This window comes from Macrosteles quadrilineatus, unplaced genomic scaffold, assembly GCF_028750875.1.
Source record: "Macrosteles quadrilineatus isolate MER2022 unplaced genomic scaffold, UCM_ALF_1.0 Scaffold_7__1_contigs__length_78375512, whole genome shotgun sequence".
Classification (NCBI taxonomy): domain Eukaryota; kingdom Metazoa; phylum Arthropoda; class Insecta; order Hemiptera; family Cicadellidae; genus Macrosteles; species Macrosteles quadrilineatus.
In genome coordinates, this window is record NW_026542600.1 from 36,662,884 (window position 1) to 36,679,125 (window position 16,242).

The 16,242-nt window shown below is 34.6% G+C and overlaps 1 protein-coding gene across 6 annotated transcripts in view; it reads left to right on the forward strand.

Moving 5' to 3' along the window:
• LOC128997853 (guanine nucleotide-binding protein G(q) subunit alpha) overlaps positions 1–15,377 on the forward strand; it is a 74,082-nt gene extending 58,705 nt beyond the window's left edge. For 3 of the 6 annotated variants that reach the window (XM_054423620.1, XM_054423618.1, XM_054423616.1), the window contains 4 exons: positions 1,691–1,820; positions 2,423–2,576; positions 5,387–5,494; positions 14,569–15,377. In XM_054423620.1, coding sequence (XP_054279595.1) covers positions 1,691–1,820; positions 2,423–2,576; positions 5,387–5,494; positions 14,569–14,651 — 475 coding nt within the window. In that variant the 3' untranslated portion in view covers positions 14,652–15,377. Of the gene's footprint in view, positions 1–1,690; positions 1,821–2,422; positions 2,577–4,263; positions 4,372–5,386; positions 5,495–5,900; positions 6,435–14,568 lie in introns of those variants that run through there. The other 3 variants (XM_054423619.1, XM_054423617.1, XM_054423622.1) reach the window with 2 other exon arrangements.
• Positions 15,378–16,242: the final 865 nt, after the last annotated feature.

Here is a 16,242-nt window from a genome sequence, read left to right on the forward strand (position 1 = left end):
CCTTTTACCAATGAAGTATAACATTAATCAGATCAGAAGATTTATTTTATGCTGATTTGAGAATAGTTGTGTTGAATGTTTGAGCATGATAAATGAGGTTAGAGTTATATGGGTGTTGTGTTGATTTAATTTCATTTTATCAGGAATTTTGACACTCAAGGTCAATAAACCAACAGTTGTCGTGTCTTGTTGTGGTATATGTACTTCATTATACTTTACTGTGATGTATGTTAACATCACCAAATTTGACACCGCAGCAAAAATTTTGCCTAATTTATTATTATTTCAAATAAAGTAATTGTAAAAATGCTTGGTGAAATCCCCAAAAAAGTCCAAAAAATCATTGTTCTTTTCATCAGCTGCCGTGGGAACCCTGTATAACAAATAAATACGATCACCAGTTTGAATATGTCATAGTGGAGTTGTAACGGGAAACTAGTGCCGTTAAAAGATGGCCAATGTAAAATGTACACAAAGGTTTGATGAATGGGAATAAGAAATATTTATTTCCATTGATATTTACAAAAGAAATAGGACACGTCATTTGTTATACATAGTTACAAGGTGATTCAGTGTTTGCAGTACAATATATTAAATTTAAATGGCCACTTACATGAAAATAAAAGCTTTATTTCAACTTACTCTTCAAAATCTAATATTTATTTCACAACTTAAAAAAATCATCAATTTTGTAAAAGGGATTTTTAACAATCCAGTCATACAGTTTATTTAAAAAAATGCTGTATGAAACTAATTTTGCTTCTTCAGGCAGCTTATTAAAAAGCATTATACAATTTAATTTATGTGAATGTTTGGTTTTTGACAATCTGTGCTGCAATATATCTATTTTATCCCTACCTCTTGTATAGTGGTTGTGTACGTCCTTTTGGAAAGAGAATTGATCTAAGTTTGACTTTGTATGTATTATAATTTGGAATATATAAAGATTTACTATAGTTGGTATCCTGAAATGAATGAAAAGAGGTTTACAATGTGTATCTGAGCATTCTCCAGCAATGCTTCAAACCGCCTTTTTTTGGAGTAAAAGGATGTCATTAATATGTGGAGAGTGGCCCCACAAAATAAGACCGTATAGTATGTGTGATTGAAAGAGTCCAAAATACGCCAATCTTAAATATTCTTGACTAACAAAATCCTTAAGTTTCCACAGCAAGCACCTCACTCTTGAAATTTTTTTACAAACAGATTTTATGTGTGATGACCAATTTAATTTTGAATCCAAATTAAATCCTAAAAGTTTAACTGATTCAAATTTTACCTCTGTTTTGAAACTGATTGTTATATATTGTGATTTATCAGAATTACAAGATAATCTGTTTGCAGAAAACCAATCATATGCTCTATGTTCTCTTGACTAATTAAGCGCAGTGTTGTTAAATTAGAATGGTTAGCGAGTAAAGTTGTATCATCCGCATATATAACAGATTGTGTATTTATATTTATAGGAAGATCATTAATGTAGACGTTAAAGAAAAGTGGCCCTAGTACAGAGCCCTGAGGAACACCGGTTTCAAATTTTTCAGCTTTAGAACATTTATACTTAATCGATACAAATTGAAGTCTATTACATAAATACGGAGAAATTAGAAGCACGGCATCATTAGTGATGCCATAAAAATGTAATACCTTGGTTCATGTCTCAAGTCACTAACCTTTGTTTGTCTTACAGGATGGTAGACGTGGGAGGACAGAGGTCTGAAAGAAGAAAATGGATCCACTGCTTTGAAAACGTCACATCCATTATTTTCCTAGTGGCTCTTAGCGAATACGACCAAATTCTTTTTGAATCTGAAAATGAGGTAAGATTTGCATCCACAACTGTTTAGATGGCTAACCAGTACATTGGACAGCACTCATCTTTTTAATTACATGAACTAGTACTGTGGAACCCTTATTAATCTGGACCCAGTCAATACAAACTTTGTCTTATTCAGTCAGCCGTTTGACAGCTGTATATAAACTTTTTTGCCAACACACAACATACTCAAAATTTTTTGTTCACTCATAGTTACAGGACTTCAGTAACTTATTTTTTAAATTCAAAATACATTATTCACCATTTGTCTGTAAATCTTGATAATGTCCTTTGTGTGTTTCTTGATCCTTTGTCTCTGTAATGCAGTGATAGTGGGGAGTATGCAGAAATGGGCTAGGGATTGGGAGTTTAATTATGGCCGTAAAAAGATTCATGTTTGGAAGGAATTGTGTTTTTAGCATGTACCCAGACTTTAACAAAATGCTAGTAAGAGGTGAGGAGCCTCGTTGCGGGGCACAGGCAAGCTAAGGAGCTATACGCAAAACCCTTTTAGCATTAATAAGATTACTAACATTAAAGGCCATCCAATGTAATAAATACAAATGACATATAATCAAGATTATAAATGTGGTATTTGTGTTGCAGAACCGAATGGAAGAGTCGAAAGCCTTATTCAAGACAATTATCACTTATCCGTGGTTCCAGCACTCCTCTGTAATTCTGTTCCTCAACAAGAAAGATCTATTAGAGGAGAAAATCATGTACTCCCATCTTGTTGACTACTTCCCCGAATATGACGGTATGTGTGCTTTATCTATACTCAGTGGTGATTTTGTTAATTTTAAGTCTTAGAAATAAGTTTTCAGGATCTTTCCCACCTGAATACAGGGACAGATTCTGGAACTTAACTATTGTGAACTTCTCTGTTTCACTTATTTTTTGGTGATGGAAAATGTTCTCTGTAATACATTAATCAACGTAAACTCAATATCACAAACAAAAAATGTATCTTAAATCTTAAACTCAAGATAGGAACTATGAAACACTTTGTTGTGCCTCAAAAATCGAGTTGTATGAGCAAATTCCTTAGGAATCTGCATTTCAAAATGTCATAGATTAAAGTTTAATATTTCCGGAGAATCTACCTAATAATGTTCACAGCTATATTTAACAGTGAGTTTATTGGTAACAGGAAAGTCACTTAATTGCTATTTTGTCACAGTAGTCACTGAAAAGTGACTAATTTTTAATCTGAGGCATTTTTGGTCACAGATTTTTATATTTTAATAACAAGCCGAAACAAAAGGAACTATGAGGGCTATTTAGAAATAAAGCAAGGAACGTTTTGGAATGGGATGAAAATTTTGTTTGAGGAAAAAACGTTATCATGTTCATTTGAAAGAGCAACTAAAATACTACTTTCCTACATAGTCGCCCAAATAATTAAGGAAGTTCAATTCATCAAAGCCGTTGACAAGTTTTGAAATTCCTTTGACATAAAATTCCTCTGCGTGCGAACTCAGCCACTCGGTGGTTCGCAATTGAAGCTCCTTATTGTAATTAAAGCACTTTGCTGCTAACCAAGTCAAGGTCAGGGTTTTAGAGTGGCTGAGTGAACCCTCCCATTTGATCAAGGGAAGTACATAGATTCTATCATAGATAAATCATACTCCCTTAGTAGATTTGTCATCCTTATGGAACAGCTGAAGCCAATTTTATTGTTAGTTCTGTACGTCCAACTGTAGAGGTTATGTTTTGTTTACAATTTGTTTCTTGTTATTTAAGTCATTTAAAACCTTATTTAACCAAATAAAACGATTTAATCATAAACAATAACTGGTCTCCTAGTTATATAACCAAATAGTAAAGCACAAATCATGAAAATAACCCTAAAATAATATAAACAAAATGTTGTCTACACTAGCGATCAGTGTGGATGTACATGAACTAGACACGAAAAACAGGCTTCAAAATTTACAATGAGATGAGGAGTCTACATGTGTTGCTTAGTCTATGATTCTATCTGCAATTTAACGTATTAGGTCAGGCATGAAAAAAAAAATTACTGAATGCACCGTTTCCTGCCAAAACTTTTTTCGGTTTCAGTATACTTTACACCTTTTAAAATAAATTTCTATATGTTTCTGAAAACCAAAAGCGTGTCACATACTGCACCTCACAACTAGCGAGATTTTCAACTGCGCCACACTGTTTAAACTTTATTATTTCAACAAAGGTCAACACTATGACACATGCGCTGTGACGACTTGATGGTCTGAGGTCGCTAACACCAGACCGAAACGTTCCTTACTTTCTGAACAGCCCTTGTATACAAAGTATTAATTCAAATATATAATTTACTCTCACTAATTTTCCTTATAATAACAGAGAACTATAATGCATATCACAAAAAACCCTACGAAAGCTACTGATTTTGATTTGAGGGATTTGGTAAACATTCTGTTTGACCATTTGTACCATAACAGGGGCCAAACAGGACCATATTGGAGCCAGAGAGTTTATTCTCCAAATTTACCTCAAGACCAACCCAGATCCAGATAGGACTTGCTATTCTCACTTTACAACTGCTACAGGTCCATTTACTCTTACCAGACGTTTTGGATAGCGTTGGAGTGTTTTCCCATGCTTTTCGTAAATGTTGAACCCCCCCTATGAACAATTTGTAAAGTATTTTAGAGTTTGATATTTTGGTACCTATTCAAATAACTATTTGATTAGCGTTGTATAGTTTGGTGCTTTTGTAAGTTATAATACGTCTTCAAACACTATTCAACTTATTTTTCCCAATAAACATTTAGAGGTAAATATATCTGAAAAATGTTACAATGTAAATTGATTTTGACCGGATACCCCAGCCATCATAAGCCCCTAATCAAGACAAAATTTAATATTGGATAGTGTTTAGCAAAAATAAATGCTAATTTGGAACTTGGATGTTGTTTTTTGTGAGTTCATGTTATTTATAAATAAAATAAAACATATATATTTCCAAGCAAGTGTATTATTAAAGATTAAGATATTATTAAGATTAAGATTAAGATATTAAAGATATTGCTTTACAATGTAGATTTTTTGCAACAATTTTGAATCTAAAACAGTGAAATCCTTCTATTTTCATCCTAGATTGAATGACCAATTTATTGCATTAATTGTGTCAGTCATTTGTGTATTTTTTTATGTCAATAAATTACATGAACTCCTTTAAGTTTTCTGTTACAATCATTCTTGTACACTAGTAAAACATTTCAGGTTTTTAATAGTAAATAAACATTAGCTAAAACATCCCTTGCTAAATGATTCTCCACTATAGTATGGAGTTTGCGCCGTTTCTTGTGTTGAATTATAACTTTAATTACAGTACACCCTCTTTTATCATACCCACACAGAGCTTCGTCTAAGTCGGATAACCTCTTAAAGGTCAGTTAAACCAGCCAGTTATACAATGTTGGCCACATATAAACCAACCTATATTTTGACCCAGGAAGTCGAATGCAGTCAATCCGAGCGGTAGTTGGTGAAATGAGAGTCTACTGTATTTATAAACCCTGTAGCCCTTTAGAATGTTGGCTAGCCTGTAGTTTGTTGTAGGACCCCAAAGAGATGCCATTGCAGCCAGGGAGTTCATCCTACGGATGTTCGTAGATTTGAACCCTGACAGCGAGAAGATCATTTACTCTCATTTCACATGTGCTACAGGTACCCAAAAACTGTAATGCTTGGCTGCCTGTTTGTGCATTTCTGTGTACCTATATACTCTTTGGGTAAAAGTTTGCTTCTAACCAAAAACTCATTTTGGAAACACTCTGAAGTGGATTTGATTGAATTTTTAGTAGAATTTTGATTGAATAAAAAAATCATATTTGTATTTACATTTTATACCATGAATTTTGAAAATAACACGTTAGAATCTAAATCACTTCAAAGTCGCTCCAAAGAGATTTTTGATTTTATTGGAGTGTGAAAACTGTTTACACTTCAAGTGGAACTAAAACAAGTCACTTGACAGATGAGAATGACTACTTACTAAGTTCTTTTGTCAAATGGCTTGTTTCTGCATGTTCTTGTGGCTTGCTTACTAACTTGCATGTTCTTGTTTTCACAGATACTGAGAACATAAAGCTTGTGTTTTGTGCTGTGAAGGACACAATTATGCAGAATGCATTGAAAGAATTCAATCTAGCCTAGTCGCCTAGTGCAGTTTATTTAGCAGCATATTCCGAATCATTTTAATACTAAAATCGTGGAAGTAAAAGGTTAAAATTATTGTTTTCAAAAGAAGTTGATTTGTATAAAGTTTTGTTATTAACAGTCCCAGCTTTGATAATTTGCTTTGCTTTAGGGTGTTTAGGCGGATAAGTTAAGTTTTTGTGTTTTGTTTTCATCGTCTTACTTGTTTCGACTTTGTGCCATTTTGCATTTAATTGTACATGCATGAGAATACTACTAACAATCTTATAGCTGGATGTTATTGTTATTGTGTTTTTATGTTTCTAATTTTATCGATTACGTTTTGTTTATCCCTCTAATATGTTTACTTTATACTTGTTAATAGTTTTTACATTTTATTTATGTTAAAAGCTTTCAAATGAATGTTTTCGTTCGTGTTTTAAAATATTAAATTGAAAGTTTTCTTCCATTTATTGTGTATTTTCTTTGTCTCCTCTATCGATTAGTTTTGGGTTGATTAAAAAAATATCTTTGAAAGACTCTTGATATTCCAAAAATTTTTAATTTTTCTTATTATTTTCTGTTATGTAAGTAAAGTTAATTAAATTATGAGCTTTGTGGACTGAGCCTAGCTCGGATAATGTGTAGCTCAAAAAATTGGATTTGATTTTGGGCTTTTACTATAATTTCTTTCTTTAATATTTAATTTATAATTTTACTTTTGCTTTTACTGTGATATAAGTTAAATCTATAGAATGGACTTTCCTTTTACCAATTGGATGAATAAGGTTGTTTCAGTTATAGGCTATTATGTTTCATTTCCAGTTTTCAAACAGTTAAATCTACAATCAAGCGTTTTGAATGGGATTGCTGTATTAGTTTTCTTCTCACAATTAATTACTTGTTAAATATTGAAACAGATGTTGATATTTCTGTGTTGTTGTAAATTCATTTCTGCTTTAAATTTGTTGTTGAGACAAAAAATGCCCATAATACTCGGGAAAAGTGAATTTAAATTTAGAGAATACATAGTAACAAAAATTTGAAATTACTTTTCAAAATGACTAAATTGTTTTGTTGACAAGTTATGAAATATCCATATTTTCGCTTGTTTCTACCAGTCTGTACATTTAAATATAAACTTTGGGTGTGGTTAAATATAGGTTGTGGGTGCATTTACTGCCAGTTATTAATGCCTGTAAATGTCAAACTTTTGAACTGACCTTTTCAAAGCTATAGGATTACATTTTCATGATATTTTGGTATTTAAATAGTGAAAATCTGTTCTTTCCTTATCATTAATTAGCATATTGGTTATTTAAACAATTAAGTTGGATAGGTAATATAACCTAACCATGCCTAGTTTCTATAAACTCACAATGAATGGGTTTGTGTTCAGATTTATATCAAAGTACTGAATATTTCTCTAAACTTTTATTATACCTCCCTTCAAATGTATGTACATCCCTGCTGTTTTTCTTGACCATATAAAGGGTGCAAATGCATTTTAATTTGCAGTTTTAATATATCCATGACATAAAACTGGTATAGTTGTAAATAAAATAAATATGTTAATTCCATTATTATTTTGGATTTGTATTTTTTTTTTTTTTTACTATAAAAATTATGCTTACAATTTTAATGGATTTACCAATAAACTGGGAGCGTTGTGGGTTAAAATTTCCAAAATTTTGGCAGTTGAAATAAATATATTTCAGGTATTTTGATATTGCATGGTTGCATGATGTTTATATTTGTTGGTTTGTTACAATTTAAAATTGTACATTCTGTTCTCAGTGTTCGAAACCCTCCAACCCCCATTGGAAATGTTATAATGATATATTCATGTTGTAACATATGCAAGTGTAAAAGAGCCATAATGCTCCTTGTCCTTTTGAAATAAAGGCTTTCCATCCATCCATACTCAAATTAATGGGGAACGAGCTGGCGTAGTGGTTAGAGCACGGAACTTCAGTCCCTGAGGTCCCGTGTTCGATCCCCGCCAAGTCACCAATGGATTTTATCTAAGTGATGATGCCGCAACCCCTAGGTCTTAGCCTGAAGTAATGTGAAAAACAATCCCAGGCTCGTGCCTAAAGGCTGTCTCATGTTTAAGTTGAGGCAGACTACCTGACCAGAGGGTATAGCAGGACAATGGCTAGACCGAACCTTCGACGGACCGTCCCGACCCTTGGAGTAAATCCCATTAACCACGCTTCACTGAATACTTCACTTAAAAGCGTAAATATATTGATTAATTGAAAATATAATAAATTCATCATATCTGAAAATAATGTAAACTAGGTTATAAAAAACAAAATGTTTCATGTTCGTCCCATGCAAATCGGCCGACTTGAAGTATTAAAACAAACTGCTAATTTGTCTCTTGTAGTACAAAATTAATTTATAAGTCTGTATTAATAGTGCATCTATCAATGTAAATTAAATGAGAGCTTTGTCTTAGATTGTTCAAAATTATATATATTTTTGTTATTTTTACATTTTATACGTTAAAGAAGTGAGATTTATAACCGTGTGGCTTAAATAATGGGTTTGATTAATCGCAAGGGCAATATGTAATTGTTAATTAAATAAAAAATCTAGCCACCATCTATGTCGGGAACCGGAGAATCAGTGTGTATCAAGTTGCATCCTACTCCAGTTTTGATAACAATAGAGGTTTCCACTCATTAACGGCGTTTCGAATGCTTATTTTTAAAGGTAAGGGTCAAGTGGAGGTGATAGATTTCTTCCCCTAAAATCACCTAAATATTATGAACGAAGTATAATACAGAATATCAATTGTTAATAATTTAAAATTAAATATTGTACTTAGTTATAAGAGTAAAAGTTTGTTTTAATACTTAAAGTCGGCCGATTAGCATGGTACGAACATGCAAAATTTTGTTTTTTTATAACCTAGAATACATTATTTTCAGATATAACGAATTGATTATATTTTCAATTAATCAATATATTTACGCTGTTATGTGAAGTATTCGTTGAAGCGTGGTTAATGGGATTTACTCCGAGAGCCGGGAGGGTCCGTCGAAGGACCGGCCTAGCCATTGTTCTTCTCTACCCTCTGGTCAGGTAGTCTGCCTCAACTTAACATGAGACAGCCTTTAGCATCATAGAAAAAAAATATATTTTCTATTGCGCTGTCTACATTTATCCGGTTCAGGTCCGTCAGTCGCTCTGCTGGGGTCCATCGGTTAATTTTAAATTTCTTCCCAACGATATTTTTGTTACATTGGGAACAATAAAACTCATGGCATTTGTGCAACCCAGCATTTTCAGATCCTTGAACGATTGAAGAGTCAAAATGTAATGTGTGTTGGCATGCACAAGTCAATAGCAAAACAGCTATGTGTGTCTATAATCAACTATCACTGGTCGGTTTTAAAATTTAAATTATTAAAAGTTTCCAACAAACAACTTATCAGCTGTCTAGTATTCTCAGGCAGATCAGAAGCTCTGTCACAATTCCACCCCCCCCCCCCCCCCTCAAACTCTGTCCTCTCTTGTCACAGTTCTTTACTATCTCAACAATCTGTTCAGTAGAAAAAAGAACAGTAGGTCACAACTGACTAGAGGTTTGTATCAAAATTGAAAATATTGGTTAGAGGTGTGAACATTTTGTAGATATCGATCGGGGAGAAAGGAGTTATTTCACAAAAATCTAAAAGGCTTTGTTAAAAATTTTAAATTCCTTAAATTCACTTAACACCATCCTAGTTTTTAAGTTTGGATAGGATTGAGCATTAACAGATTCAAGATCAGTTATTAAGGATTGACTCAATTCAAAGAAGGTATGAGTGAGAATTGATATTCTGTATTGCATAATAAAACTAGGGGGTGGTAGGGGTGATTCCACCCCCAGTCCACCTGTTGATCTTTTGTAGCACAATTTTTTTATTTGAGATTCAAAAGACTTTGATTTGTTTACAGGTACATACAAATTGTATACCACATTTAATTTAATCATGGAATTTAATGGATGAAAAACAAAAACTGGTCTGAAAAGTTTAAAATTGTACTTTCATAGTACTATTATAGTTGTAATTTTAACAACGTTCAAAGAAACATTTAATTACTGGGAATTATTAATTACTTTTTTGCACCACAAGCAGTATTAAAAAAAAAATTAAATAGTTAACATCAACTGTAAAATTTTTAGGGATGGACGGGATTGAATTTTTAGTTCGGGACGGGACGGGACGGGATTTTTATTTCCTTCCCGATTTTCGGGACGGGACGGGACGGGATTTTTTTCTGTGCATAAAAAGAAAGTACTGTATTGCAGTTACCAAAAAAAGACATACGAAATCAATTTTTACCATTTTTGGCACTGATCTAAAAAAAACAAAAAATGGGTAACAATTTACAGGTACCTATAGTAACTTGGGACTCGCGGGTCACGGGGTGATCGTCTGTATGACTCACGGTCACGGCGCGATCGTCGTCATGACTCGCGATCACGGCGCGATCGTCGGTATGACTCGCGGTCACGGCGCGATCGTCAGTATGACTCCGTGGTCACGGGGTTATCGTCGGTATGACTCGCGGTCACGGCATGATCGTCGGTATGACTCGCGATCACGGCTCAATCGTCAGCATGACTCTGCGGTCACGGCGCGATCGTCGGTAGGACTCTGCGATCACGGCGCGATCGTCAGTATGACTCGCGGTCACGGCGCGATCGTCAGTATGACTCCGCGGTCACGGGGTTATCGTCGGTTTGACTCGCGGTCACGGCATGATCGTCGGTATGACTCGCGATCACGGCTCAATCGTCAGCATGACTCGCGGTCACGGCGCGATCGTCGTCACGACTCGCGGTCACGGCGCGATCGTCGGTAGGACTCCGCGGTCACGGCGCCATCGTCGGTAGGACTCCGCGGTCACGGCGCCATCGTCGGTATGACTCCGCGGTCACGGCGCGATCGTCGGTATGACTCCGCGGTCACGGCGCGATCGTCGGTATGACTCCGCGGTCACGGCGCGATCGTCGGTATGACTCGCGGTCACGGCATGATCGTCGGTATGACTCGCGAACACGGCTCGATCGTCAGCATGACTCCGCGGTCACGGCGCGATCGTCGTCATGACTCGCGGTCACGGCACGATCGTCGGTATGACTCGCGGTCACGGCGCGATCGTCGGTATGACTCCGCGGTCACGGGGTTATCGTCGGTATGACTCCGCGGTCACGGTGCGATCGTCAGTATGACTCGCGATCACGGCTCGATCGTCAGCATGACTCCGCGGTCACGGCGCGATCGTCGTCATGACTCGCGGTCACGGCGCGATCTTCGGTATGACTTCGTCTCCTGCGTTTGCGGACCTATCGCTCGCAATAACGGCGTTATCGGCACTCGCGAAGCGGAAAAATCGCCGACGATCGGACCAAATCCCGTCCCGAAAAATTCCCGAGTCAAATGTAATCCCGTCCCGATAATCGGGAATATTTTTTTCCCGAAAAATTCCCGAAATTTCGGGACCCGTCCATCCCTAAAAATTTTACAATGTTTCAAAAAAAGGTCGAGCATCAACAGTAAATTTTTACAATTTTACAACAAAATAGTCGAGGATCAATCGTCAATTTTTACAATGTTACAACAAATCCAAACATTATTGTTAAATAAGTGTTATATGTAGCTTTGAGCAATGGTTTGGGACTGGAGCTTGTGCATGGTGCATGTGTGTTCATGTTTGTTGTGGTTACTCCAAAGTTTTGTGGTAAGTTTAATTTTATTTTAATTTGTCATTTCCTTTGTATAATAATAGACATAAAAAGTAGTTTATTTAGCCATTAATTCACATTGATTAGTAAGGCTATGTTATCGTCAGACCAACTAGAGAAAATGATACACCTCCTAAAAGGAAAGAATCATACAAAAATTATACAAAAAATAAAACAGTTCTATATCAAATCTCAACAAAAGTTCTTAAATTTACTACTTTAGCCAAACCATTTCAAATCTGTAAAAATCAATGAATTGTGTTAAAACACAGCTGATGTTTTAAATATTGCTGAAAATTCAAATCTTATAAAACTATCTTCCTAGAATAGTATATTTCATTATTAGTACCACAAGTTACATTTTCCGCTGCACACTTTTAAGTTTCATGAACACCAAATTTCATGTGTGAGGTAAGGCCGAGGAGGGGAATAATTGGAGCAAGTGTCGGAAAATCACTTTCGGTACAAGTGATGAACGATGTTTTTCATCACTACACAAAAATACCCACAGAATAACAGACCTCAGTAAAATTAAAACTTTTTAATTTCCTAATTAATTATTTAAATATAATATGAAAAGAAAATCGGTCATGTTACTTATGTTTATGTAAACATGCATCTCGAGCTAAAAACACAACAAAGCTAGCTAATGCATATTTCAATAACATTTGTATTGGTAAACAGTAAAAACAGCTGATTTCAATATTAGAAATAATTAGTAAAAGTGGCTACTAATCAATTTAGGCCTACTAAGTCTAACTAATATGTTTAGCATTGAAGATAGTCAACCTTTTTGTCAAAAAAAAAAAAAACAAAACAAACAAACATAAAAACAGTTTTGCTGTATACTACAAGTAAAATTCTTGTTCTATTGTAAAATCTTAACTCTGTTTTGATGAGTCGTTGCGCTCATGTGCAATGATATTGATTATTGGTTTTTCTCTTATTTAGGACAAATTAGCAGGACATCCTTTTTGGTTATAATACCAATTAGCTTACAAATAGATGGTCTATCAGGCCAATATTAATTACAGTTGGTAAAATACCAAGAAGTAAATGAAAGATATCAAAGTACCTAAACGATACTAAACATTGATTTAATTTAAAATTGTCCTCAGCTGGTGTATAAGGATAACTCTTGGGGAGTATGTTTACTCTGTGGATAGTCTTAGACATAAAATGGAAAAAAAACTTTTCAAAAAATTTTGCTGAATTTTTCCTTAAAACACAACTTATACATTAATCTGTATCTATTATTGCATTGTTACTATTTGTAGAATTGACCATGAGGCAGATAGATTACTGGGTGGTCTTCGAAGATATCGTTCCGGCCAGGACACAGTATCATGAGTCGAGGCTTTGAATCCTGTCTCGTTAAAATCTATTTTTTAAACAAGGTGAACCCCTGCCAGGCTATTATTTAAAAATCTTCAAAATTTCTTATGGCACCTCATTTATTTTTCTACAAATTCAGAAAACTGGAGGTTCATTGGTTTTTCAACATCATAATGTTTGTTTATTTTTTACAACTCATAATAAGGAATTATATGTCGAAAAAGTGAGTATCTTGGGGAAGCGTGGATAGGTTCAATTAAAAAAAAAAAAATGTGTAGGCTTGTATCATATTTTTTCAAAGGTAAGAAAAGAGTGAAGATTTTTGTCTTTTAACACTAATGGGTGACTTTTTTCTTCTATTTCAATATTTTTACAGTAGTGATAGTTAGGTATAGTTAATCATTAATAAATAAAACATGGTACCTACATTATTTATAGTCCTTGATCATAACTTGGTAGACTGGTGTACAATATTCTTAAATGACAAAGAATGAGTGTTGGTGATCTTTAATTTTTTCTCTACTCTTTACCCACCCTTGAACGCCATAAATTAATATTCAGTGATTTAATTATGCCTTTTCAGTGATTTAATCATTTAACTTCATTAACTTCATTTAACTTCATTTAATCATTTAATTTAATTTAACTTATTTATCATGTTTTCTCTTAAATTAAAAGTCACTAATTGTTTAATTTTATAATAGACTTAATACTTTTTTAAAGAGATTTTTGTTATCTTTCAAGGTAGTGGCGCTCGATTACTGATGTTTCAGAACTTAATGAGAATCATCTTAAGATTTCGATTGAGTCGTAAAATATTCAAACAAACACTGTGTGTCCAACAAAAATAAATGTATTTAATTAGTGCTCGGCTAACTACAACAAAATCAACCCTATAGAATTAATCAATTTTTCATACTGATATTATAATAGTTGCCAAAACAGCAGAATACTTTATAAAGAGAGTTAAGCTCTAACCTAAAATATTTTAGAACAAAATCTTAGTGTTAAAATCTGAAACCTTTACTGATTTCAAACAGTTTGGGGTAAAAAATGGATACAATCACGTTGTACAATGAAGGAGGTATTAGTTCATTTGACAATTAGATCAATATTGTTTCACTGTTGCCAGTACTATATTTTCATTTTCTGATTTTATGTAAGGTCTACTCTCAAGATCCGGATAGTAAATAATATCAATGTCTCATCTTACCCTCTAACTTGCAGCTTACTATAAACATTGGCCTTCACTTTTTAACTTCAGTCCTCTTTGTTTCCTGCTCCTTGCTCCTATCCTCAAAGTTGTCCTAGCATTCTCCTCATCCAGGATCCACTTATTCTTGGTCACCTTTTATTTTTCATTTCTTCTGCTCATCTACGACTATTGTGAATCAATTTGTTTCAATCAAATGTAAGCATTCAAAATACTTTAGCACTCTAGCTTGTTTGATTGATGGCTAGAAGTCAGTGTGTTGTAATTATCCTTTGGATTACTGAATTGACTCGAGGCTCAATTTTTCAGATACTGAGAACATCCGCTTCGTGTTTGCTGCAGTCAAGGACACCATTCTCCAGTCAAACTTGAAGGAGTACAACCTGGTGTAGTCTGTGGAAATCATCGTTACCATGGCGGCGTACACTAGCGAAACCGGCTCGTTGGTTCTCATAACCGGTTCCAAGAAACAGTAAACTTGATATCTGCCTATTGTGAAACCGGTTTGTCGTGTACGATAAACCAGTTTCCTCGGCTTTAACAATCGGTTTGCTGGCAAACTTATATCCGGGTTTCGATTCCGGTTATCCGTTCTCATAGGCCTGCTTTGATCGTCATCTTCTGTTCGTTCGTTTCGTCTTCTTTTCTCACAGTCCCGATCGATTAAGTTGTGTGTCCGGAAACCGAGCAGAACGGTTTCGCGTGGAATAATTTTTCTGTGATAATAAAGTAATCGTGTTTACCTACCCGAAGGAGGCCTGTTAGGACCGTTCCGAGACCAGTTTCAGGCGAACGGTCGGACTCACCCGCCTTATGGCGACGAAACAAGTGTTTTTTGTTTTTTTTTTAACTTGTCAACCTCTTGAAACATATTATGTTATCTGTATAAAGAAGACTTCTGAATGTCGTTGTTCACAGCTATATGTATGTGTCCGGTGTGATGTGGACGCTTGAGGTGGATCCAATAAGGTTAACGAAGGTCGGGTCCCCCGTCTGGACACAAGCTTTTTTTCTTGTAAATTGTTGTACGTATGTATGTGAAACGGCTTGTCTTTGACATTTAGGTAATTTGTAAATCAACTTCTTGTCAACAAAAATATATACCAATTTTTCTGAAAGTGGTTATGTTTTTCACCTTAAGATGAATAAAATATGGCTGAATTTAACGGCTGTTATTTTCATCCTTTAGTCAGTGGAGTGTATTGTAAGGATGATTAGACTTGTTTGGCTTGTGAATTACCTGAAATTATGTTCCTCTTAAAAATATGGATAATATAAGAAAATAACATTATTTATATTCCTAAAAAAATATATGTATGGGTATGAAACATTACTGTATTATTTAACAAATGTTTTCTTGAAGCCTAAGAACATGGGATTATCAAGCAATTCACTTTAAATTAGAACCTTGCACTGTCAAATATTTAGCCAGAGCAAAACTATGACTGTATTTGATGACTTGGTGACTAATGAAATAAAATACAGCCATTTACAGGGTGTTACAATAAGAATGGTCAAATTTTGACAACCCGCTATAAGATTCCTGTGATTTATAAGGGTCTTCTGTGAGCTGCTTTTCTTCCAGTGTAAAAATCATCTGGAAGTGGAAAGTGGATCACCAAGTTTAAGTTATGTAATTCTGTATGAATCGGGAGTTGTATATTGCTATACAGTATCTTAAACCTACTTTTTGTCATATTGATTCATAATGGACTGATTTCTGGTGTCTAATCACGTTTTCAAGTCTGGAGTGACAAACAATTTAACTTTCCTACGTAAAAGTTTTACTGTAAAAAAAAAACAAAAAAAACAATACTCTTTCGTAAAAATATACCTGCAGTACAGCAAGGTTATTTTCTATTTATGGAACTACTAAGTTTCAAAGTAGAGGGGTTCATTTTTGAGATACGGGGAATAGTTATTTGTGTAACTATTGGGCGAAGTGGCACTTTGCTGCACACGAGAGAAATGTTTACGCACAAG